The 27654-nt window shown below is 36.8% G+C and overlaps 1 protein-coding gene across 1 annotated transcript; it reads left to right on the top strand.

Annotated features, from left to right (window-relative positions):
• Positions 1 to 6956: 6956 nt before the first annotated feature.
• LOC134793926 (flexible cuticle protein 12-like) lies at positions 6957 to 7953 on the top strand (the record flags this gene model as incomplete). Its single annotated transcript, XM_063765641.1, has 2 exons — positions 6957 to 7104; positions 7768 to 7953. Coding segments are annotated over 2 exons (330 nt in total), but the record flags the coding sequence as incomplete, so codon positions are not given.
• Positions 7954 to 27654: the final 19701 nt, after the last annotated feature.

The following is a 27654-nucleotide window of genomic DNA, read 5'->3' as shown; positions in this document are numbered from 1 at the left end:
TTTGTGCAAATCAACAATGTTGTAAATGTACTTACCTACATATTTACGCAATTGTAATTGGTGTATATTAATTTATTTACTTAATTTATTTAAAAAGTCCGCCTCGTTATTGGTACGGTTTTTGGAGCTCCGTGCAAAACTTTGTTCATGGGGCTTTTAAGGGATCACTTCGGTCTTGCAAATCGGTAAAGACCGGGCCGCGGCCGGGCCGGAGCTTCTGGTGCTTCGTTTTCTGTGGAAAGCAGCACGTGATCACCGATCAGCCGTCATATGACATGTCGGACGCCTCGGCCCGGGCATGGCCCGGCCTAGCGTGAGTCATCCTTAACTTGTAAAACTCTAATAAAATTCCATAAATACAATTAGCTAACTCACTTTTCATTATTAGTAACCTAGTCCTTATAAAATCGAATCGTTCCATAGTTTTAAATATTATTTGTGGTGGATTTGCCCATGACAAATTTAGTCGTATTTGTTTCACTGGAAAAACTATATACCTATGACAAAAAGCTGAAAAAGGATTTGATTGCGATCCTTAAAGTCAACTTTGGTCAAACTTTGTCGATCTCCCCAGGCCCTAGGCATTTAATTGTACTAGCATATGTATGACGTGTTTAAGAATACACCCGGTGTCTATTATTCGGATTTGGGGGGTTAGTTGAATGGGGTTGTTTATTGCGTAAGACAGTTGGGGACCATGTCGCGGCTTGTTCGCACCCGCAATCGGTGTTGCCGCAATATGGATGTTTTATTGACATTTCTGTTTGTTTAGTTGTTTACTATTGTCTATTTTGTGGATAGGGACTGAGCAACTGTCCTATAATACTGAACTGACTTATAATAATGCCATTTAATATTTATGGTACCTATTATTTGTATTTCAAATGATACCCTATGGGTAGATATAGACGGTCAAGCAAATCTTGTCAGTAGAAAAAGGCGCGAAATTCAAATTTTCTATGAGACGATATCCTTTCGCGCCTACATTTTTCAAATTTGCCGCCTTTTTCTACTGACAAGATCTGCTTGACCAACTTTTAGAATCCTACATAATAGACTCAAACTAAAGTTTCATTTAGAATAGTTTTTGTGTAACAGATATAAATATTATATAATTCCCGGTCAGTTAATTCATAAACTATTTAAAGTTAGACCAAAATAAGTCTGCAACTAATTTGATAGCACACGCAGTGCTAGTGTTATTTTATACGTCAAACTTCTATCAAATTACGACGCATATTACAATTAGGTACCTACGAAAAAGGGATTTTGTTGACATTTGGTACACAAATAGTTAAAACGTTAAAAGCCTGGATTAACATCGAGAATACTCTTATCACAAAAATCATCCCTTTAAAGGGGTGACATTGCGGGAGGAAGTTTGTATGGGAAGGCCACTAACATCAAAAATATCAAAATCAAGTACCTAGTTAATAGAATTGGAGATGTATGTAGAGTTAGACCAAGAAAAGTCAGCAGCGATTTTGATAGCCCACGCAGTGCAAGTGTTATTTTAAACGTCAAACGTCTATGAAATTATCACGTATAAATAACACTTGCACTGCGTGGGCTATCAAAATCACTGCAAACTTTTCTTGGTCTAACTCTAGGTATCTAAGTATTTGTCCCTTTTATCAGATTCTGGCTTTGGTGCTACGACAGATTTTAGTAGTAGTAGTACAGTAGGTACTACATTGAAAGCATGCTTAGCGCTACGGCGTAGCACTGCAGTTACTACAGTGTACAGTTCGCATCAAATAGATACAGACGGCCAAAATGGCCAAAATATTGGAAATCATCCTTATTTCTATGGTAACAAAGACCGGTGTGTTGCGAATGTTGCGATATAATAGGCCACTTTGGCCGTCACTACCCATTTGACGCTGACTACTGTACCAGAATAAAAAAAAACTCGAGAGGATTGGCATGAATGGAAAAGGGTTTGAACAAAATCTCACCGATAGATATCATATATTTTATGAAACGTCACACTATACCGACACGAGAATAAAAATGTGCTTAATGAATTTCTTCAATGATTTTATATTTTTCGAAATTCCAAGTTAAAAGCTTGTTTAAATATAATCCTGAATTTCAGTCATACATGTTGTTATACACATGAGAAAGTAATTAGGCGACGCACGGCCGGTGGGAGGGGGTGCCGGAACCGGAAGCCCGCCGGAGATGAAGGCGCGATACAATATCCGGTTAGACGCCATTTCCGCCGCGAGACGACTCGTGTGCTGATGCCTTTACCTACTCGATAGTTTGGTTTATTGACAATATGGATACGAGTGTATTTAATTAACAGCTCAGCGCAAGTTTTAATACGTGTTCTTTTGAATATAATTATTTACTGCCCGATAGAATAATTCAAGATTTGCTCGAATTCGGATGTTGATTTGACTAATATCACGTTTTTTTTAATTTTTCAATATATTCTCGAACTATATTAAATATAACGACAATAACTCTATAATACTGAATATATAAATTGTTATGTAGCATAATTTCTAAAATCAAATTTCCTAAGTACGAAATTCCTAAAGACAGAACATCGAAAATCAAAATGTCTAATGTACGAAATTCCTAAAGATGCATGTCCTAATACACTTTTAATCGAAGGATCTTATTTTCGAAAATCAATATTCCTTCGTACGAAATGCCTAATAACAATACTTCTAAAGTCAATATGTCTAGTGCTCAAAATAACTACGTTCAAAAAGCCTAATGACAATACTTTGAAACTCAATATTTCCCAGAACATTTCCTTCTTATCCTGATTCGACGGAGCCCCGCTACGCGGGGCTCCGTCTAGTTAAGTTGTAAAGGAAATGTTTTTTGAAAAGAAGGTTTCGTACGTTAGACTTTTTAAACTACGAGTAAGGTCAGCTAAACATAAAACAAATGTTGTTAGAAATTTCGCAATTTATACATTTTAAACTTAGGTCAACTGGACGTAGGAAAAAAGGTCGTTAGTATTTTCGTGCACTAGCATTATTGTACTTTAGACTTTAAAAAAATAGGTTTATTAACCGTAGGACATGCATCTTTAGGAATTTCGTACATTAGACATTTTGATTTTAGATGTTTTGTCTTGAGAAATTTCGTACTTAGGATATTTGATTTTAGAAATTATGTTATATAACCATATAAATCAGTATAATAATTTTGAGATGTGATTTCTGTTATTTGGATCAAAGATAATAAACTTTTTAATCTTATTAATTTCTCCTCCTCATGTTAGATTTTTCCCAGAAATTAGCGAAGGCACTAGTTTCTATGAAAGTACCGCCGTGTGACCTTTAAAACTAGAGGGAAAACTAGGCCCTAATGGGATTAGTCTGGTTTCTTCAGGCCTTCCCGTATTTACCGAAAAGCGAGTGGTGAAATATCAAATGATATTAAGTACTGATGATGATGATGATGATGCATTCCTGTTATCCCTCATTAGGGACATAGGGCTCGCAGAAGAATCCTCCATTTGTCACGATCTTGAGCGGCTTCTTCCAGCTCTTTCCAGCAGAGTCCAGTTGAGCCAGCCTCTTTCTCAACTGATCGCCTCCATGTAGTACAAGGCCTATTAAGATTATTAGATATTAAGTACTAGATTCATGAAACTCTTTGGTACGAGCCGGGGTTAGAACAAACGAATTCACACGTGTTACCGCTAGACTCCCAATCCCGACGCTAAGTAGATAAATTAACAAATCTTTTATTATTCTGTAGATCAGACAAAGCCAGCGCCACATGGCTCAGACAAGGGTCATCACGCCATGCTATCAGTTAGGCTACACCATACCTACATACAATCAGAGAGGTCAAACACATAGGAATTAAAGGATTTCAAGTAGCCGCGGTGGCTAGAAACTCGACAAAACCATGTCGAGCACCGAAATTGCAAAGTAAAAAGATTTGCACTGCCCAAAGGATGCTTCTCTGCTTGTACTTAATCGTCTTTTTTCAACACGGAACTGTCGATTACTTGAAATTATAATACGGGCCGAAGTATCCTTTAGCAGTCTCTGATGGCAGATAAGGCAGTCCATCCATTGAGGCAGCCTCAAGAAGCCCTTTGTTAACCACGGATTAAGCTTTTATGTGTGATTTTAGTGCCTGAGTACTAATTGAGTGATGCTCGCTGTTCAGTCGTACAAGTACTGAGGATATAGGATCTTGAATGCTTCAGAGACATGTCCCTATCCCTATAGTCAACGGGCAGAGACGTTCTATGGAAGAGATTTTGTTTAGTTTACGTGTTAGTGTAAGTGAAAATATACTTAGTGAGTAAGTACTATAGCGATGATCACACGGTATGGTGCGTACCTTACATACACTGGTGTGTAGGTATAGGTATCTATTTTTTTGTAAACTTTATATTATTTACTTCACCTGAAACTTATTTATAAACCCTTAGATTAAAATCAACTTTTGTATCCGGAGGTTAGAGAACATACGTTAAAATGTACCCAAACTTAGTTACAAGTAAATAGATAAGCTAAAACTTCACGTTCTTGTAATTAAAGTAAATGAACCCGAAGACATTCAATACATCAACATCGCTGATACTTGGCTTGAGTTACTTCGGGTAGATAGAAGGTGTTAGCTAATAATAATTATTCGTCGTGTTGCGATAATACAGATTCAGATAGAGCGGGAGAAGATAACCCCTTACATAGCCCAGAGCACATAGCGCCTACACCCTCCCTTGCCAAGTGTACCGACAGCACACTAACTTTTAACGAACGGAGTTTGTGTTTAAAAAGTAACGAATATTACATTTTTAGTATTTTTACGATTCTTATATGTATAGGTTTATAATAAGTCAAATTTAGACATTACGGTAAAAAAATAATGACAGTGATAATTTGACTGGTATAAATAAGTATTTTATAGATGTTATCATTAGTTTGGTATTCATTTAGGTAATAGCTAATTGAAATAACGATAACATGCGGTTTTTTTGTCACTTGAGTAGGTACATAAAGTAATAATTGCAACTTAATTTTCTGGTTTTCATTACATGTTTAATTTGCATTTAATAGTTGTGCCGAATGCTTCTAGATTCCTCAACGGACTGGTATTTAAGTGAAATAAAATAAGACCTGTCATCATTAGATTTTGGATTGTTTGGCAGTGCGTACCATTAGTGAATTTAGTGACAAAATGAAATTTGTAAGTAAATTATATTTTTTGCAATAATTCGTGGGAAACACGAATCTGTGGTTATATTGAAATAATATGTAGTCGATGTAGTCGTGTGTGTTTTATTAAGTACCGTAAACCGGTACTTTGATTTGCGGGTCGACTTTGATAGCATCTTCTCTCCGCTACTAAAGTCCTGGATTTAACGAGTTGAAAAATAATTTCGCAGTTATTTTTTCTTTATTGGCAACACTGATAGTTGTTTCACCGCGCAGTAAGCGGATGCGAGTGTAATATTATTATTTCGTCTAGAAAAAAATATATTAATGGCGAGAGCTTTTCGTCCTGGTTTAATTGGTTAAAAAACTTTGACTGTATTTGTGTCAATAATTAATACATGTAATTTTTATAGTGTCTTAGGTCAATCAGTGTTTATTCGCGAGTTTATAAAAAAATACCTGAATTCGACAACCTCCACATGCGCACGTAACCGGGGAATCCATGGGTCGGGGTGTCTTTGATCACTTATACGTGGTGAAATTGATCAAAAGATTAAAGTAACACCATGAATTATTTTGGCAGCTTACGATTTTTTTATGTATTTTTTTCAGTAGTTATATAACAAATAGGTATCGTTTGAGTCAGTGAAAGAGGTAGAGGTTGTAGAATTATAAGTTTGGAGGTATTGTAGGAGTTGATCTCCGGAACTGCTCATCTGATTTTAAACATTCTTTTACCAGTTTCTATTGTATGGAATTAACTTTCTGGGTGGAAATAGGCTATATTGTATCCTGCGGCTTTGCTTTAGGTATTTTATTATACGTGCGTAATTCGACCAGCCCAGGGTATTAATTCCACAATAAATAAATGTGCATTGTTTTTTTTATAGAAATAATGCCAGAGATTACAAATAATATCGGGTAACGAGACTACAAAAATTACCAAGAAGAACAACACTCACAAACATGGGCACAAAATCTATTCATGCCGCATCGAAAGCATACAATATTTTTATAGAACTTCATACAATAAGTACCTACCTATAAAGGCAACATATCAAAAACCCGGGTGTACAGACAAAATTTACTGAAACGGAAAGGCTTGCAATTTAAAAATCTGTTGCTAAGTGCAATGATAAGTTAAATCCCTACGTTATTTATAGTAAATAATCTAATAAGCGCTTAAATTTTTTAATTTGTATCTGTTGGTAATATAAATAACTTAAAAAGTACTTATATAACCGATTTTTTTTACAGGCTTTTTAGCGGGTCTACTTTAAATTGTCAGCAAAAAAATTAGTGGTTTCAAAGTAACCCCATTCTCAATATAACTTTGATCGCGTTGTTTTTATTTATTTCTGAAAAAATTATAAGTCCTAATTTATTTTTATTTGGCAGGCGGAAAGAAGAGAAAATTCCGATTATTACATTTTTATTCCATATTTTTACGTATATTAGGATCGTCAAAAAATGGTGCCAAACTCTAAAATTGATCAAAGTATCCCCTTAGTAAAGTAAGGTTTACGGTCCCTATCTAAGTACTTATGTAATAAAGAATCAAAATGTAACCTATAGGTTTTCATAGAGATTAATATTGTTTTTCAAATTGGTCCCAGTACTACTTATCGACTATAACTGCTTTATGACTTGCATTATTGTATTAACTGTTTGTTACTAACAACTATGAAGTATGTTCTTCGAAATAAATATATTTTATTTATTATTTATTAAAACGGAAGGCTCTAAATTAATCTTGTTTTTACACATTTCGTTATTTATATGAAGACATAATATTTAAACTCGTGATTTTTTTTCAAGCTGGTGGTCCTGAGTTGCGTATTGGTAGCGGCCTGGTGTGCGCCCACGGAATCTAGCTCGGTCCGAGAGTTGCCCGCAATTCGCCATGAGGAGGTGCACGACGAGTACGGACAATATGCGCTTCGGTACATCACTGCTGAGAGTGAGTATAATGTGGTGATCGCAGATGGTGACCTACTTTAAATGCGAAACCATTCAAACAGATTTTGTTAGGGTTCCGTACCCAAAGGGTAAAACGGGACCCTATTACTAAGACTCCGCTGTCCGTCCGTCCGTCCGTCCATCCGTCCGTCCGTCCGTCCGTCCGTCCGTCCGTCCGTCTGTCACCAGGCTGTATCTCACGAACCGTGATAGCTAGACCGTTGAAATTTTCACAGATGATGTATTTCTGTTGCCGCTATAACAACAAATACTAAAAACAAATACGGAACCCTCGGTGGGCGAGTCCGACTCGCACTTGTCCGATTTTTTTTAAATACATATAGAAAAAGGTTGAAACATAGGTTTCGTTAATTAATGGTCACCTGGAAAGTGGAAGGAAAAAGGCCTCGTGGCCGAGCCCTAAACGTTGGACAGACCAGGTGGCGTCAAGCCTGGAGATGTCAGTCAGCTCTCCACGGCAGAGGACAGAACCCGATGGAGAGAAACCATTTCGATTACAAAGCCGAATTGTGTGATGATATTCTATTTCTTGGTATAAAAAATTTAAAATGCCAAATCAAGTAAAACTCTGCTTCCTTGCGATGCTAGTGGAATCTCATCTCTCATCAATCAGATAAAAAAATAAAAAATCATTTATTTCCAGACACGGTAGTATCAGAGCGGGGGCGGCTGGTGCCGACCGACAACGGCGGCTGGGTGCTGGAGATTGAGGGGCAGTACCAGTACATCGGCGACGACGGCCAGATGTACGTCACCAAGTACAAGGGCGGCCCGGGAGGGTTCCACGTCGACGCCAACCATCTCCCGCGGCCTGTACTGCCTTGAACAATACAATAATGATATAAGGACATTTTTAGTCTGTTTCATTTTACACTTCAGATTTAGACACTATAGAAACCTGTATTTAGGAGATCACTTCAAATAGGAGAGAGTCATTAAAATTGTTAGACACTGCTATTGCTAGTAAGTACATTGACCTGACACTAGCTGTCAATTAGTAAAAATTTAACTGTTATTGACAGCGACTCGAAGTGATGCTGATGTTTTTGTAATTTGTTTCGAAGCCTTCCTGTATTATATGAAGAGCAAAATTCCTATTACGCTTCCACCTAAGTAGTATGTACCGTCACTTTTCATTCCAATATTGCAATAATTTCGCTCATAAGATTTGTGCCTGCTGACGGTACTCGGCGGATTTCTGAAAGGATCTAAGGAGGGTGGCGAGAGGCCTCGAGGATGCGCGGGGGGCGCGGGGCGGGGGCACTGCGCTGTGACGTCACGTCCTATCTCGGCGGCCATCTTGGATTATCTCGTCGCACCTGCGGGGCGCGCGGGGGACAGTATCGACCCAGCGTGCCTGCACATTTTTCAGGGTAAACTTGATAATTCCCGCTTAATTTTTGTTGACGACAGCAGGCTTTGTTCGGGAAAGCCTGAAGTTAAGGTTGGATCGTCGGTTTGGAGGTTTAGCGGTGTGGAACGTTTGTTTGTAAGCTGAAAAGTATGGAATTTTCCTCTACACAACGTTAACTTTCAAGATTCTTTTTCATAATTAATCGATTTCAAAATCTGATTTGTTGATACCATATTTTTCAAGCCATACTTCCTTCTTCTTTAAATAATTTCCTCGCTCCATAGGTACCTAATTGAAGTTATTTTGGTGAAAGCTAAGTATTTGGCAAGTTGATAAGTTTACAGAACACCTTTCCCGCAGGGAGCACCTAGGTATAATATATACTATATTATACCTAGGTAGGTACTGTAAAATTGCGTCTATAAATTTTAAATCCTATAGTTAGCATTGTTAAGTAAGTATGCACCCAACACCTGCAAGCGTAACTAAATTTTTGTTGACGAAACCTACCTATTTTTGATAAAATTAAATACCTCCAGTAATAGAATAATTGAACAAATTCACCAAATTAAACTACGCAATAAGCCCACAATTAGCCGTCATAACCAGGGAACGTGCGCATAACTTTAACCTTTCAATTTACCGCGTCCACTGACCGTAAACCTCAACTAATTCTATATTAAAATTCATCCCTCACACACGCTATCTGTCTGAGGCAGTTGGACACGAGATAGCATCTGGATCTACCCCCTGTGACCCACCCTGGGCTGCGGACTTCAAACGGACCCCCCCCCCCCCTCTGTTTACGGAGACGGTTTTTACTTATTTCGTTTTACAAAGAAGCTTGTAAGCAATGGAAGGTTATGCTCGCCGGAACGCGTTTGTTCCCAATGGACAAAGTGGTTTCAGTTTTTTGTGCAGAATATTGCTATCGAATTTTAGCAAAGTTTGCCTTTAAACCTTTGCTATCCCATTGAGTAGATACTAAACTTCTACAGATAAATTATTTGTGGGTAAGTATCATAATAAACTACTGAAAAACTAGTACAGTGAGAAATAGCATAAATTATGTAAAAACCTCTACGGAGGACTTTCGCTACAAACCTTACGTTGTATCCGCTAATACGATGAAAATTTCAGATATGAATTTTGTATAGTTTTCAGTGGATTAGAAATCATTTTTAATTCGTGTAATTTATATAAGTACCATAGTAATAAAATAGAAGTATAATACCGGATATTAATATGACATGCTTATTATATGCTTCAAATTTATCAGATAAGTACCTAACTAGTAACTATTCAGACACAGATCAAGCAGATCTAGGTATATACATATTAAATTTAATTAAAGAAGTATCTTGCCACCACTCTTTCATACCTTATGGTCGAAGACGTAGTTGCTAAAACGAGTCAGAAAAGAAAACGAACTCCTTGATAATGTGATTTAGAACCGTATGATAGCGGATAACTTACGGAACCAAGTCTGTTGGCGAGAGACGCAGTCAATTCGGACAGCCGTTACCGCAAGGGGGCGTAAGAAGGATGAGCTTCGAATGAAATGTAGCTATTATATCTAACCATTTACCACGAAAACTTAATTAGTACTTATGGGCTAGTAGTATAATAGAAGTATGGACCTCAATCTTATACACCAATTAACTGAGGTCTTGTACTTAAGTCATTTATCTGCCTAGCTACCTGTTATTTTAATTTTCTTGATTTTTACTCTAGAAAGGGCAAACAAATCATTACATGTTATATATTAAAGCCTATAAGATTTTATGAAATCGTGATTCAAGGGTCATACACAGCAATTACGCATGACATATCACAAGCTGAAGGATGTTAAGCCTAATTTTCTGATTGATCCAGCATCTCCATAAAGGGATACTCCTTTTCTATTACCTTGTACACAAGCTGTTAAATAAATATGGCCCACAGGAGGGAACATTTTTGTTTTAAATAATGCATGTCTTTCTATCGGTTTACGTTTCAGCAGAGTCGCCTCCTCTCCCTTCTTGCGCCGCCCGGATCTTTTGTCATCGCTTACTATTGTCTTGGCGTGGCGCTATACGCTCACTAGGATATTTATTGCGCTTTTTGAAGTACTTGCTAATTTACTGCCACTGTTTGTGTTGCAAACTTCTAGATTGCACCGCGCAGTAACATCAAGATAATTAGGAAACTGGTTCTAACCGGCATTAATTCTCTTTTCGGACAGTTGATGGACTATGTGTGTTTTCGTTACTTTTGGATAAATAAGAAAGTGCGAGTAGATAAGGATTTTGCCTTGCAGTACTTATCTAAGTATTATAAGTATGTGAGTGTGGTTACATCTACAAATGTTGACTTTAGCTAAGCCAGAACATTACCCATACCAGTGAGGTTGGGTTACCTACATTACAATTAACACTAGCTTCACAACGTTGTAAAACAAAACCAAATAATAAAAAAACCGGGCAAGTGCGAGTCGGACTCGCGCACGAAGGGTTCCGTACCATAATGCAATAAAAAAAACAAAAAAAAAACGGTCACCCATCCAAATACTGACCACTCCCGACGTTGCTTAACTTTGGTCAAAAATCACGTTTGTTGTATGGGAGCCCCATTTAAATCTTTATTTTATTCTGTTTTTAGTATTTGTTGTTATAGCGGCAACAGAAATACATCATCTGTGAAAATTTCAACTGTCTAGCTATCACGGTTCGTGAGATACAGCCTGGTGACAGACGGACGGACGGACGGACGGACGGACGGACGGACGGACGGACAGCGAAGTCTTAGTAATAGGGTCCCGTTTTACCCTTTGGGTACGGAACCCTAAAAACAAAACCCTATCAAGCCCCCAACATTACCGCATTATGTTTTAAATTAGGTAGGTACTAAGAGACGATCGAGATGTCAACCCAGGCTTCAACTCCCATTGAATATTGTTCATAAAACTAGAGAAACCAGTATCTCCGATACATAATTGTTACTGAACTCCAGATCTCACTTTACTGGTTTCTAAGACTCGTCTACGCTCAGGTTTACAGAATACAGGGCCAGACCACCACAATGTGCGCAGTAAAACAATGCGAGTACTTGAAGCGTGCTATGCGCAGCTGCTCTGTTGCGATGTCCGGAAGTGCTCTTCGGAACTGATCCTGGAGTGCGCTGGAGTGGGTAAATGGAGGCACGCGCTGCGCCCGGTGGTCTGCCCACCGTGATTTTGATACTTTGCTTTTTGGAATTAGGTTATGTTAGGAATCGCAACTGGTCATACGCGGCAGCTCTTCAGTTTTCAGTTGTTTTTAATTAAGCAGTGACGAACGCGACAATGGATGTTGAAAGTATTTTTTTTAACAAGTATAGTATCAGAAAGATACTGATAAAAGTCTTACATTTATTTTGTATGAAAGCACAGGGTCGAAGTCCAAAAAATATGAAACCTGGTATCGTCCTACGGCAACCGCTTATCTTCTAATCTATTAATTGTTACTACCACATTGTTTACTCACTGTGCTCCTGTCTAGTGGGTGCTCCGGCCCGGATACATTGTCGAAGGGTGCGTGAAGTGATTTAACAACGGCACGTGTAGTCGCGGTGGGTGGACCACCGTGACGTTTATTGTTCCTATTTTGTTGTATTAATGAACAAGAATAATAGTCTTATTAGATAATAAACATAGTAAAATGAAGTTGGTTAACTAAAAAACAACTGAACACTGTCGCACTGTCATTTTACTAAGTAATTAATATTAAGGGTTGTCATTTTGATTCCCTTGGGTCCTTTGCTTTGGTCATAATAAACATCTGTTTTATATTTTTGTCTGAGCCTAAAGTCTGTATCTTTAGGTATTTAAATAAAAGTAAACAAACAATTTGTACATTTTCGGATAGTTATAACATTTATTGGTTAACCAACCAAATACAAAACCACCTGGATCTGTCACTGAACGACCTGTGACTTTCACCTACATTATTTGATCGTGCAATGTTTTCATCTACCCTCAACTGGCTTAAGGAGCAATTGAGGGTAGATTTTGTTTACTTTTATTTAAATACCTAAAGATACAGAGTATAATTCATAGCTGTGTGCCCTTTGCCTTACATCAAATTATGTGGTTGTCAGTGCCATAGACGTCACGTCACAGTATCATGCTTTCAGCATTTTCATCACGATTGCAGTTTTAATAACTTTTATAATAATTTTATTTACAGAATATTATATAAGTGATGATGGTTATTTGCAGTGTAGTGCAGTGTAGGGTAGTTTGCACAAATCGCAGTAAGAAAAAATCAAGTAGGTAAGTAAGTAATGCTATTACCTACTTACCTAATAGTGCTTCCACACGTAGCATGCAGCCGGCTCATATTGAAGTAGGTATACTTGCGTTGCGAAGGTCACTATTACACACTTATCTACAGTTTATAAGATGTGGATCTATTGAATGGAAGAACCAGTGAAGATCGGCTACGGGTGTAACCTGGGCAATTTGGGTAACTGCAGCAAGTAAAGGCATGGCGTAGTAAATCTAATTTACGCCAATGATACAAAACATGGTACAGTCGCCATCAGATATATCGCAGCGGCCGAGGTGCCCAAAAATATCTGAACACGCACTCTAGCGTCTTGAATTATATGAGATATTTGTGAGCACAGCTGAAATAACTTAAAGTACCTAAACAGGCTTGAAGTTAAGACGTAAAAAGTGCCCATACCCATGTAACTATAAGTTTGAAATCTAAATTTGATCCCGCTTTCGCTGACTTTAAACTAGTGTTTTCAGATATTTAGATTTATCATGAGCAATAGACTCGCCACTTACCCTTAAAAGACACGGTATAGACTGGGGTCGTTGCATCTTTCGTTCGCCGCCGGCTCACAGTGACACTAAAGATAACCTAAATAGTCTCTAAAATCTTATTGCTGAGCTGGGGATTGTTTCGACGACCGTATTTTTTAACGATACGGTGGTGCTGAAGGGTTGTTTATTTTTAAAGTGTCTTGGACGCTAGTTAAGTTGAGCATATAGGATCATTTCATACTTATAAGATGAACACATTTTGCATCCTCTTATTAGAAATTAAAAAGGGTAATATCAGATTTAAATAACCTATAATAGGTACCTATTTTTCGATGATTCACAACATATATATGTTATAAATTTCCCAAAAAAGTCAGGTTAGGTGTTATATTATCTATAAGATTAAAAATTCGGGCAAGTGCGAGTCGGACTCGCGCACGAAGGGTTCCGTACCATATAAAAAAAAACAAAAAAAAAAAAGCAAAAAAAAAACGGTCACCCATCCAAGTACTGACCACTCCCGACGTTGCTTAACTTTGGTCAAAAATCACGTTTGTTGTATGGGAGCCCCATTTAAATCTTTATTTTATTCTGTTTTTAGTATTTGTTGTTATAGCGGCAACAGAAATACATCATCTGTGAAAATTTCAACTGTCTAGCTATCACGGTTCGTGAGATACAGCCTGGTGACAGACGGACGGACGGACGGACGGACGGACAGCGAAGTCTTAGTAATAGGGTCCCGTTTTACCCTTTGGGTACGGAACCCTAAAAACTAATGATAACATTGATAACTATGGATTGCCGAATACGTGCACTTATTAGTCTTATCTACACAAACAAGATAAAAAAACAAGCAAACAAACAAACAAGATTCTTTTTTCTGTGAAAAAATATTTAAAAAGTTGCGTATTACGCTTCGGTTCAACTTGCAAAAGTTTGAGCTGCAGCGGGGCAATTTCGACGGCGGGGTAATTTCGACTGCGGGTTAATTTCAACTAATTGAAATATATTCCATGTTTTACATTATTAACTAGAGTTACACACACAACACACACAATAAATCTTTTTCGCTATCTGGATATATATGGCACTCTAGTTAATAATGTAAAACATGGAAGATATTTCGATTAAGTAGTTGAAATTATCCCGCAGTCGAAATTGTCCCGCTGCCCCTTATTTAAGTTTTTTTCGCTACCGTAAAATCAGGTAACTATAGTCCTATAATACAACTATGGTCCAGTTTTTAACGTTGATTATCAACGAGCCTTTTTTATTTGTACTCGTTACATTTATTTTGTTGCTTAGATAAACGAATGCTTTTTCTATACTAGATATTAGTATTACGCATAAGGTTTAATTTGAAAAATGTTTCTACATATTTTACTAGAACTTGAAATTGGACCATAGTTGTAAGTTGTGGACTAAAGTTACCTGATTTTACGGTACTTGAAAAATAGTTTTAATATGATCCAAAGGCATCGAGTTTTGAATCCGTAATAATATCTTGGCATACTAGTAATAGTATATAGACGTATTTATCACGGCTACTAGAACATAAGACACGTAGGTGATATTGATGAGCGCATTGAGCGGGCCGGACGAGCCAGCTGGCCGCTTGCGGGGGGCCGGAGAGTAGTCTCACCTTAAAACAGAGGGGGCATATCATTAATCGTATTATAGATGATTTTGCTAACGTGAGATCACTTTTGAATTGCCAATGACCATCCTGGAATAAAAAAACGGACAAGTGCGAGTAGGAGTCTCAGTGAGACACACAAGAGTGACAAAATATATTATCATGCAAATTTTCAGTTCTTATCTCATGTTGGCTGGTATATATAGACTCTACTTTTAATAAAGTTCCATTCGGTAGCAAAATTTGTAAAGTCGTCGTTCCTAAAACCCTCGAAAGTCTCAAAACGCCCAAGATTCCTCTTTTCAAACCACTATGCTCGTGGGTCAATTTTAGAATCTCGCTTGCTCGGGTTCAATATTAGCACAAGAACTTTGCCCCCTTGTAAAACAAAAAAACTGACTACTGTCTGCTTGTGTGCGTTAAACATTTTGTAAATTTGATGATACCTAGCGGGTTCATTGCAGTTATCAAAAATCTGATATGAATTCTCTAGAAAATCAAATAAGGCTAGGTTATAAAACTAACTGCTCTTTACCTTACAAGTCTGAATGTCTATTTAATTCCAATAAGATGTAAAATAAGTCAATTCTCCAAAATGTTTAAATCTTTAACTACAAGCACTATCAGAGGATTCAGAGGTAACAAAATTAAAAAGCATTATCAACTTGCAGTTTGCATACTTTCGTTATGTTTGCTGCGTAAAATCATGAATGTGAAAATCATGGTTAAGAAATAAAATGAAGGACATTTTCAAAATTATGTTATTTAATGTTAGCGCAGGCAATATAATTTTTATTAATGTAAGTATAAGGAAAACTTAAATTATTCGATTTTCTCTTTTAGTCTATAAAATTTTGAACATTCTCAACATTTTCTTCGAACCATATTGGTTTTCAATAATTAAGTAGTATGTATTATTGTGAAGTATTACGTGTGTCTACCGTAAATACTTGCTCTTTGGTCCGAGTCCGGCGCGCCGGTGGCAAAGCACGGACCAGCGATTTGTAAGCGCCACGGAGTATTATTTTGTCATTTATACCGAACCTCTACAGCTTCCGAGAACGGGCACAACACTCAATAAATAGAAGAATTGTGGCGATCGATCACCATGCCGCATTCATATCACTTATTTATTCATATTATGTTTCCAAAATTATTTTTATTAGCATTTATCACTATCATTTTACTTTATAAATATAAATTTAAATCTTAGAAGTTCATTCACTCATTTGTTTCACAGGATCTACCTAGTTGTCTTGCGGTAAATATAGGTTATCTATAGGTACCTGTTTCGCAGAGGAGTTAGCAACTACTCAAAGTGCCTCAATTTTCATGATAAATCACGTTGCCGCATTGCTGGCCCGACTAAGTTCAATCTGTCACACATTTCATCAAAGCGATTGACAATGATACCGCCAGTGTCAACACTGCGGCAGTATTGCTGCTACAGCACTCTCAATCCGTACGTAACCTTAATTTCAAAATCGTAAACGATTCCGTTCTTCTACAAAGCCGCCATTATAATGTTTCCGAACCCTTTATAGCAGATATCTAGCGTGATATTTAACTCTAAATGTTCAATCGAGCTCAGGGGAGAATATCTCCAATAAGCCAATGCCTATTGGCACTTTGCCTAATGGTCTTAGCAGTTATGCCTGTAATAAGAACTTAAATAAACCGGGACTTGCAAGAAAAAACCTAGGTATATACCTACATATTTTCTGTTTCTGTAGGTGAGTGTGACAATTAAAATTAAAATGATATCCTCTGTTAAAACGGTAGATAGTGTGAGCTTGTCCAATAATTAAATCGCAATTATACATTTTATTAACAGTCAGTATTTATTAGTTAAATTAGAAGTAGGGCACCGCCGGTACCAGGCGTCAATATTTAGTCAAAATTATAATCAATCATTAAGTACCGGAACTTCTTTTCAACCACATGCTCTAAATGTCAAATTTGAATGGATATTCAATAGTTTTTCTAATAGAGTTAGACCAAGAAATGTCTGCAGCGATTGTGATAGCCCACGCAGTGCAAGTGTTATTTATACCTCATAATTTCATAGAAGTTTGATATTGGCATGCCAACTGAACTCTACACGTGTGTACGATACGAAATCCTAAAAATTACAATACTAGTTTAGAGTTAGACCAAGAAAGGTCTGCAGCAATTTTGATTATGATTATTAATCTATATAATTTTGATTTTTTTACCACGGATCTATCTGGATGCATGGTAGAAGGGTTCCGTTAGCAGTGTGTGCAGTGTTTCTGTAAGTAAAGTGTCAAACTATGGAACTTGCTAACTATGTAAACAAACCGCCATATTGAAATTGTCAAAGAATGATGAATTTACTAGTGACTTTTGTTTACATTGTTAGCAAGTTCCATTGAATGACACTTTAGATATCTATCTAAGCTAAGCTAGAGTCTGCACAAGCTTACTCTACAAAGTGTGGCAATGTCATTATTCATGTCAAATACTATATGACGTTCATAATGACACTCGCTTATTTTGTTCTATTTATGTCGGTGAAAAGTTAGCTTCGACAGACTCTAACTTTGCAAATGTCTTGTCAAACACGCTAAATAACACCATAAATAAATTGATTGGCTAACAGTTTGTAATTAATTTATTATAGGCACAAATATTACACCCGAAATGGAAGTAATTAATTATTTTTTTATGAATGCTACAGAAGGCAAACAAGTAGGTAATAACACCAATAACGAAATAACACTTTTAATCTCTACTAATATTATTAATGCGATGGTAACTCTGTGTCTGTCTGTAACCTCTTCACGCTTAGGTACCTAAGCCGCTAAACTGATTAAGATGACTTTTGGTTTTCAGATAGTTTGACGCCTGGGGAAGGACATCGGGAGTTATTATTCATCATCATTCCCCACAGACGAAGTCGCGAGCTTAGCTATCTAAGCTATCGCCTCATATAGTGTAAGTACGTAGGTTACCTATTCATGAATAGGAGTATGACATTATAGTTCATATCGATTTGCATATGAAATAGTTTTAAAGCATGAATGCGAGTCTGAAAACCACAGGTGTTAGATAAAATGTCTATTTGTTAGAGTATACAGCAAAAAACGCAATGAATTGTGGCTACATCAAAAACCTGTTTGAAGAAATAAGATCGCCTCTTTAGAAAAAGATAAATTGTGAATATGATCATAATAAAACCGATTTTATAAAAGCTCGAGAAGGTGTGAAGGTATCGAAGGAGGTAAACGTTTCCGATTTCAAAACAACGAATTCGATATCACAATTTTTTCGCACGTTTTATGTCATTGACGGCTATGGGACTTTAAAAGGTCCTCGAATAAAAATAAACAAATTTTGGAAACATTAAAAACAAAACTTTGCATTTTAAACGTTTGAAACATACCAATAGTGATGTGGGGTATATTGTATCAAACAACGTATTTATACCGTTAATGATGATGGTATCAGAAAACGCAGACTGCGTTGTTCTTTACCGATGTGCCTACATAGTTAATTTCACAAATGCATTAATATATTTGATTGAAGGATATCACATGGACTACTATGGCACACGCGTCGAAAAAATAAATCAAACATTATTCTTACGACGCCCACCATTAATAAAACTCTTTAAAATATATTTAATAATGTCCACAAAGGTATGGAGCACAATGCTCGACCCATAAAGGGGCAGCATTTATTATGGTGACAATATATCGAACACAAAAAGATAGTGTGACAAAGACGCGTACTTTTTAATAATATTGTCATTTCTCAGCAGCAGTGGACTCTTTCAAAAAGCCATAATGCAATAATTTATCTCTTTATAAGAGTTTTTATCTGTGGGAGAGTGCGGGCGAGGCCAGGTGAGCACGGGTTAAGCCTACTGAATGATCTTTTACTAGGATTAGTGTTTCGGTAGTTACCGAATAAAATAGGATAGTATAAATTTTCCTGATATAATGTAATCAAGAAAATATAATAAGTATATACGTGCTTAATTCATATTTAATACGAATTTAAAGTTTACTCTTTCTTGTTGTTTACGTTGTTAAGTTTAGTCTTTAGGCGTATGACGGCGCCAAGGAAGCTCGTAAAAGGCTTTTTTGAACATATAGCCATTTTAATTTAACTTTATTGTATTGTCGGAACTTTGCAATTTGTCCGTCAAAAGTAGTTTCCTCATAAAATAAGAGTTACTGCAATAGACAAAACGTAACACGCCTATTCTGCCTTTGTTCATAATTCGGCGTGAAACATTTTCGATTGCGCAAAAAAGTTAACGACAGTTTATTGTCGAGACAGGGTTGACATCGGAGCCACAATAAAATCGATGAAATATTGGAATATTCAAGGGGCATAGCGACTAAGGGCTATTGTGACAGAGTTTGCACAGGTAGTCGCTCAAGGGCGCCTGTTTGGGCCCTTGTTGTATGATGCTTCAATAGCCTGTCGAGTTGCCACGCGTGTGCGCGAAATGCCGATGCAATGCCTTTTAATTTAGATCTTTTGTTGTTATATTAATTGTTGCGGTCCCTTGTTGATTGTTTTATATTCCTCTCTGTGCCTTTGTAGGTGAATTGTGGCTTTCTGGAGACCACTTCGTATTTTAAATCTGTATATAAAAGCAGCTTTAATAGGTATGCGCCACGAAAATGAATCGTTTACACTCGAAAAACAAAAAGTAGATATGAGCCTCTTACATAGATTTGCAGATTTGCAGTACGTATTTTTTTTTGTCTGATTGATCTGTGTATATTCTGTTAACATTTGATTGTGAAACGGAACTGAAAATCTAAATTCTAAAGTTTTTACCGAATTCATCGTATCTCCTAGTGGACCCTAGTACCTAGATAGGTTTCTACAACTTAGGCTTACTTATATATATGTTGCAGTCAAAAGTGTGAACTGGTCAAAAGAACTTTTAACCGACAAAAACAGGCAAAACTGCTTTTGACTGAGCGTGTTGGTCAAAAGTAGTTTTACCTGAAAATCATACCTATTTCTGGCAGCAGTTTCGTTTTTAGGGCGTAGCAAAAAAATAATAACCCTAACCTACCTATCTCTGGGAACAGTTTCGTTTTTTGGGCGTAGCAAAAAAAAAAATAACCCTAACCTACCTATCTGTGCGAGTACTTTTGACTGATAGTAACAGTCACAATTACTATTAACCAATGATTTTCAGGTAAAACTACTTTTGACCAACATGCTCAGTCAAAAGCAGTTTTGCCTGTTTTTGTCGGTTAAAAGTTCTTTTGACCAGTTCACACTTTTGACTGCAACATATATACTCTTGTTGGGTCACCAACACCGATCAAAAGTTTGACCATCGATTGAAAGGCTCTAAACAATAGACTATCCAAATTTAAAGCCAAACAGGTATGTTGGTTTTCTAACTCACCGTTTAATCGCTCTTATATTCTTGTCATAAGGTTTATTTTTGATGTGAGGTTGGTTATTAAAATTAATTAAGGCGGGCCGGACCGCCCGCGCGCTACCGTCCCGACGGGGCGCCCGTGACAACTTCATGCAGCTTCCCGGAACGCCCGGGTGACGGGGTTACGTACCTGTGACGTGACGCCAGAACATGTTATCCTCTCAAATTGTGCTAGTTATGAGAAGACGTGTAGACTAGCTAGTATTTATTGCTGCGAAAATATCCTTATTCTTGTAAAAAAGCAAAATGTACCTATTTCAAAATGGTTAAGTATGTTTTTGCGCCATTTGCACCACCCGGGGTTAAACGGTTAAACCGCTAACCCAGTGTCAAATTGTACCGGTAACCATGGTAACTCCAGGTTTAACCTCGGGTTAGTGGGATAGTGCAAGTAGCCCTAAGGCTATTAAGTTAGGCTGAAAGTAGTGAAAACTAACTTAAATGGACTTAATTTTGAAAAAAAAAAATTGTTGGTGTTGTCGACTTCCAAACTTAAAAACGCTCATTAAAATAATTGTAGGTAGGTATTATTCTATTTTTTCAAATTACATCGATAAGCTCGTTGGTCGCCTAAATATTTGAAGAAATTAAATCACAAATTATTGTCACACCAAATTGTAAAGTCAAATCATATTAATCCACATTGTAGCTACGTGTGCATGAACTCCACTATCTTTCTCTTCCAATACAGCCCCACCATTAGTAAGGTTCTTAAGGTCTTCTAATAAGGTTTTATTGAATTATAAATAAACAATTACATTTTATAACCTTGTAATCCTTGCTCGGAGGCCGCGATAACCATCGGCTACCGAAAGCCTCCCGTCTCGTGTTTACAGTTTATCTCTAATTAGGCAAATTACTTCTCTTCAGAGGCCACAACTATAAATTTGAAATATGATTGAGAAATTAAGATCAGAAATCAATGATATAAGTATGCGGTTATGACAAGGTTGGTATTTAAACAGCGGATGTTGGGTGTAAAACTGCGTAATACCTACTAGATGTTTTTATGGAATAAACCAACTATAAAATGTCACGCAACTAGATCAATAACATTATGTTCACAATATAGGCGTAGTATGTGAGATGTGCCATTACTATGCCTATTTCATAACTAGCTTTCTCTCACGTCTTCGACCAAGTTTTGTAATGCCTTATTCATCAAGAATTACATTAGATCAAAAAGCCATATTTGCATTTTTCCTCAAAATGTATTGGCTCGTTAACTTTAGCTCTACACTTTTCTCTTCATGTAAAAAAAAAACAACTATTGTTACAGATTACGTCTAAAAACTCAGGCCTTAAAATGTTAATGTTATAACTTACACTTAACCTTTAAGTCAGTCTTTTCTTTGTCCGTAGCGGATCCAAAGTAAAGCTATTCCGTTCTAGTGGCTATATCTTTCGAATCACATCGCCATCGCTGCCTTATCACGCTATTTACCAATCTGTCACTCAAGTTGACTAGCGAGCTATATATAGTTTGTACGTATCTTTACAGTGTATGTAGCAGGTATGTAGATATAGTATGGTGCATTATATGTGTACGTATGTGCCTATCTAGCTGGCAATGGTGCCATTAAGTTTCTAATTCAAGTTATCGTATGTCACTAGCGGAAACAAATTTAACAGGATCTTACTTTACTCGTCAATCGAAATATATATTTACAAAAATTAAATAGTGTCAAGGTGGTACAAATTTCGAATCAGAACACGATACCCAATATGCCCTTAAACGGATCCCCACAATTTTTGTTACACCCGGTATGTAAATTAAGAACAGATTTTTTACGTCTGAATTCCACTACAACCCGATCGATTTCCAGATATTGATAATAAAAGTATAGGCACAAATTCTTGAGTGCGAGGAGAGTACACTAAATTATATTTACAAATATGAATGTGCCTCAGTCCTCAAGGTTTAAGTTTGTAATTGATATTTTGATGCCACGGTGCATTATCAATTGACATTTAAAAGGTTAAATGTGTTTTTACTATAAATAGGAAAGTGATGCCTCGTTCCCGTAATTTTGCTATGGTTACTAATAGTTAGGTGTTGGTGCTACCAAATCTAACTCGATAAACGGAGGGCTCTAAATGATTTGCGTACGGTACCACCCCAGTTATCATCCACCGTGCCTAATGAGTTATGAGCTGTGGCCAATCTCGACCCCTAATACAATTATTATAATAACTTTCTAGTTACGTTCACATTTTGCATGCTTACTTTAAACAATTTGTGGCACGAAATACCTACTTTGCTTATCTTTAGACGTCAACGCTTGTTTTCGGAAGCAAACTTAAAAAGTGAGTTAATTAGAATCATAAGCAGTGATCGTACATTTTCCAACATTTTTGGTGCAGCAGAGTGGTGTTAACGTAATTGGTATAAATAATTTCAACCCTAATGATTAATTTATACCAATTCCGTTAACACCACTCCGCTGCACCAAAAATTCTGGAAAATGTACGGTCACTGATCATAAGTAGTTGGTTACTCAAATATACCTACATTTTACTGTAATTTATGAAATGATAATATGGTTGTCACCAGCAAGGTGTGCAAGTAAAATAATATTAATCGAAATATAAATTCTATAGTACCTAATTTATAATAAACAATTAACAAATATCCACTAACGATATTTACTTCTAAAATCCTTATCTTATTGCGGACGAATCTATACATATAATAAAGCTGAAGACGGTCGAAAGTCTGTACATGGAAGATATTTGAAAAAAAGTTGGCTGGGGATACTTAGAATCGATAACAGAACACGTTCCAAAAGTTTTTAGAATTTTTGTCTGTTTGTCTGTTTATCTGTTTGTCTGTTTATTTGAACGCGCATCACGTGAAAACGGCTGAACGGATTTTGATGAAAACTTTACTTATCTGTCGAGAAAATCCCCGGCCAGGTTATAGGCTATAAAAATTCAACATCTAAAAGGGGGGGGGGGTAGCCACAACAGACGATTGACTTAAGTTTGCCCCTGAATCTTATGGCGCTACTTAGGCAGGAGGGGCAAACTTTTTTCAAATATGTGCTACCACTATTGAGTACCCTGGTAAACTAACAGATGGCGCTGAATTTAGTACGTTGTGACATGAATAAGCTACCGAGGAAAGATTTTGCCAAATTAACTCTAAGTTTAGAACAGGGGGTACGGATATCAACAAAAATAATTGAATAATTATGTTGATTTAATAAATTAATAATACAACAAAATTAAACGACAATAAATTAATTGCCCCTCATTGCACAGTCTTTTGGGGAACTGAGTAAACATTAATTACAAAAGAAAACTAAAAATTAGTTTACATAGTTACATAGTGGTAAAACACACATAATTATCAACACGCGTATAATTGCATAATTATTTAAAATTATTAATTTTCTCCATCATGAATTATACCTAATCGTAATTATATCGCACCCATATCAAATCCATATTCATACAAGGTGGGTACTTTGAAAAAAAAAAACATTGACTGCAGCAGCATTACTCTGTTGCAACGTTACTGCTGCAGCACTGTAAATTTTCGTGATAAAATGATGTGACTGATTTCCATACTAAAAGTAGAAATGTACAACTGTCTATCAAATTGCGTTGTTATATCGAAAAAATTTCGCGCTCGCTTCGTTCGCGTTTTCAATAACTTTGTAAGGTATGGCGACTGCAGCAGCATTACTCTGTTGCAACGTTACTGCTGCAGCACTGTCAATTTTCGTGATGAAATGATGTCACTGATTTCCACACTAAAAGTAAAAATGTACAACTGTCTATCAAATTGCGTTTTTATATCGAAAAATTTTCGCGCTCGCTTCGCTCGCGTTTTCAATCACTTTCTAAGGTATGGCGACTGCAACAGCATTACTCGATTGCAACGTTACTGCTGCAACACTGTCAATTTTCGTGATAAAATGATGTGACTGATTTCCATGCTAACAGTAGAAATGTACAACTGTCTATCAAATTGCGTTGTTATATCGAAAAATTTTCGCGCTCGCTTCGTTCGCGTTTTCAATAACTTTGTAAGGTATGGCGACTGCAGCAGCATTACTCTGTTGCAACGTTACTGCTGCAGCACTGCCAATTTTCGTGATAAAATGATGTGACTGATTTCCATACTAAAGGTAAAAATTTACAACTGTCTATCAAATTGCGTTTTTATATCGAAAAATTTTCGCGCTCGCTTCGCTCGCGTTTTTAATTACTTTCTAAGGTATGGCTACTGTAGCAGCATTACTCTGTTGCAACGTTACTGCTGCAGCACTGTCAATTTTCGTAATAAAATTAAGCAGAGGACGCTGGTTCGATTCCAGCCTGGGGCACTGGAGGCCTTGGTCACTTTTTCTTAGTATATGACATTTATTTCAGTTTATAAAATTATGTGACTGATTTCCATACTAAAAGTAAAAATGTACAACTGTCTATCAAATTGCGTTTTTATATCGAAAAATTTTCGCGTTAGCTTCGCTCGCGTTTTCAATAACTTTGTAAGGTATGGCGACTGCAGCAGCATTACTCTGTTGCAACGTTACTGCTGCAACACTGTCAATTTTCGTGATAAAATGATGTGACTGATTTCCATACTAAAAGTAAAAATGTGCAACTGTCTATCAAATTGCGTTTTTATATCGAAAAATTTTCGCCCTCGCTTCGCTCGCGGTTTCAATACCTTTCTGAGGTATGGCGACTGCAGCAGCATTACTCTGTTGCAACGTTACTGCTGCAACACTGTCAATTTTCGTGATGAAATGATGTGACTGATTTCCATACTAAAAGTAGAGATGTACAACTGTCTATCAAATTGCGTTTTTATATCGAAAAATTTTCGCGCACGCTTCGTTCGCGTTTTCAATAACTTTGTAAGGTATGGCGACTGCAGCAGCATTACTCTGTTGCAACGTTACTCCTGGGTCAAACAGATCACTGTGTTATGTCTTTCCTGTAGACATACACAAGAGTTAAGGGCTATAAAGGTTAATTTTCTTATTTAACACTTATCCACGTGAAAAGGTCCTCCTTTTATTTAGAGAACTATGATAAAATCATTGCTTACATGCCCACAAGCTGTTAACTATTGCCCACAGGAGAGAAAAATGTACTGTTCGCGCGAACACACTAATTTTCTCTCCTGTGGGCAATAGTTAACAGCTTGTGGGCATGTAAGCTTTCGCTTTCGCTCGCGCGCGTATACCTTACTGTATCGTCCGATATACATCTACTACTCTGTCGTGCGTTTAAATCACGTGTAAAATTTGAATAGGAGCGAAAAAAACTATTGATTTTGGAGTGTAGTTTTATTTAGTGGTACCTAATTGTAAAATATTTTATCTGGACTGCAGTCCTCTAGCATATCCATCTGTCAACTTTACTTCAAGTTCCGCCTCGGAGAGAAATTAGGATTAGTAATTAGCCGCTTACTGACACAGACCGAATTCCACGCGGGCGGAGCCGCGGGCACAGCTAGTATCAAATATAATAAGTAGGTATATTGATATATTAAATCATAAAACGTTAATTTGAGTTCTGGTGAAGGTTTTAAGTTTAAGCAAAGTGGGAAGCACACCAACATTTTTCTAAGTTTTACAGATTTCTTAAAATTCTAATTCGCCCCTGTTTCAGCATGCTTTCGTAGACCATAAATAAAATTAATTATTACCTACTGATTACGAGTACTTTGCCAACATGCTATATCGTGGCTTCGCGTACATTACATAATAATTACGCCTATCATATTTTCCATTCATTGAGTTTATTGCAAAATTATTGTTCGAAACACTGGCGGACGCTTCTCACAATTAAACCGAACATAAAATTGAAATCGCAGTAACAACATCACGCCCGAACGATTAGAAAGTGCCGTAATCTTTGTCAACGTGTTAAACTTTGACCGAATTATCTTGGTGGGGCGGCGGTTCACATCGTTAAATTTGGTCATATTGCAATAAATATGGGTGTGTTTTTGTTGTTTGGCAACAAGGCGCGCCGTGGCGAATGGTAATAGAGCGTGGCATCGCTGGTCGGGTGGCGGAGTCCTTCATAACCGTCACCTTCCCCTGCTAATTTTTTGCCCACAGTTTTCGGTAATGAAACGCATTTTAATTTTTTGGTATAATGTAATTTTCAGAGAGTGACGAATATAGGTATGTTTATAAACGTCCTATTAAAACATGTAACTGATAATATAGATTTATCGTTTGTTATACCTATATTATAGAGTCAGAGCTATTTTAAACGTCAATCTTCTATGAAATTATGACTTATAAATAACACTTGCACTGCGTGGGCTATCAAATCCGCTGCAGACTTTTCTTGGTCCGACTCTACTTACCTACTCGATTTCATTTAGATATGCTCCTGTATCCTAACACTGGCATGGATATATATTTTGACTGGATAGCAATATCAATGTCAAAATAAAAAGTGTTTGTAAACGAGCAAACACGTTTTCATTTACAAAATTGGAAATTAACTACAATTGAACCTCTCCAATGTCGGAATCGTGAAGTGCTATTGTAGGGCCACAAAGCGTCGACAACAATGCCTACCGGCGACAAATAAATAAATAATCACTGCAACCAAAATAAATAACTGCAATTGTACGAGTGTTGGCAACTTTTGCTTACAGTTGCAGCGATATGGCAACAAAAGAAAGTAATAAATCGTTAACTGTGACGTGTTACCGCAATTGTTATGCAATTTATGGAAAAATTGTTATTATTTATAGGCGTGAACTCTGGGAGAATTACCCAATAATATTGCCCAAATCAGAATAAGGCCTATTCAAAAAATAATTGCTTAGTCACGACGCATACGCGAAGGATAAATTACTTACAAATGTTAATAAAGAGTAATACTTAGTTTAACATTGATTACTTAAATGGAGTAATTGTGTAGAAATAGGTATGACAAAATATGAACTCGTAAGAGTCGTAAGTACATATCTAAAGATCACTTCTCGATAAGAAAATGTAGAGCAAAGCGTAAAACGTATTTTGATTATACGCCTAAAGTACCTATATTACATACCTATTATATAACCTGGGATTCACTCAACTCAAAAATGTTTAATATTAAAACTAAAAACCACAGGTACCGTCCTCTGGAATGTAACGAAAGTGAATATGGAACTAAATAGCCCAACTTGCAAATTATCAGAGCAAAAAAGACATGGACGTCTTTCCCTTTCGAGGTATCATTAGCTGTCATTCCACGCCTCCCGCTTATTCATTATCTTGTCAAAATATTTCGCTGAATTTGACTTTTTTCCCTAAATTTTGAGGGAATTTGTTCAAT

This window comes from Cydia splendana, chromosome 9, assembly GCF_910591565.1.
Source record: "Cydia splendana chromosome 9, ilCydSple1.2, whole genome shotgun sequence".
Taxonomy (NCBI): Eukaryota; Metazoa; Arthropoda; class Insecta; order Lepidoptera; family Tortricidae; genus Cydia; species Cydia splendana.
The sequence above is the reverse complement of the archived record's forward strand: the minus strand, read 5'-3'. Positions and strand labels throughout refer to the sequence as shown.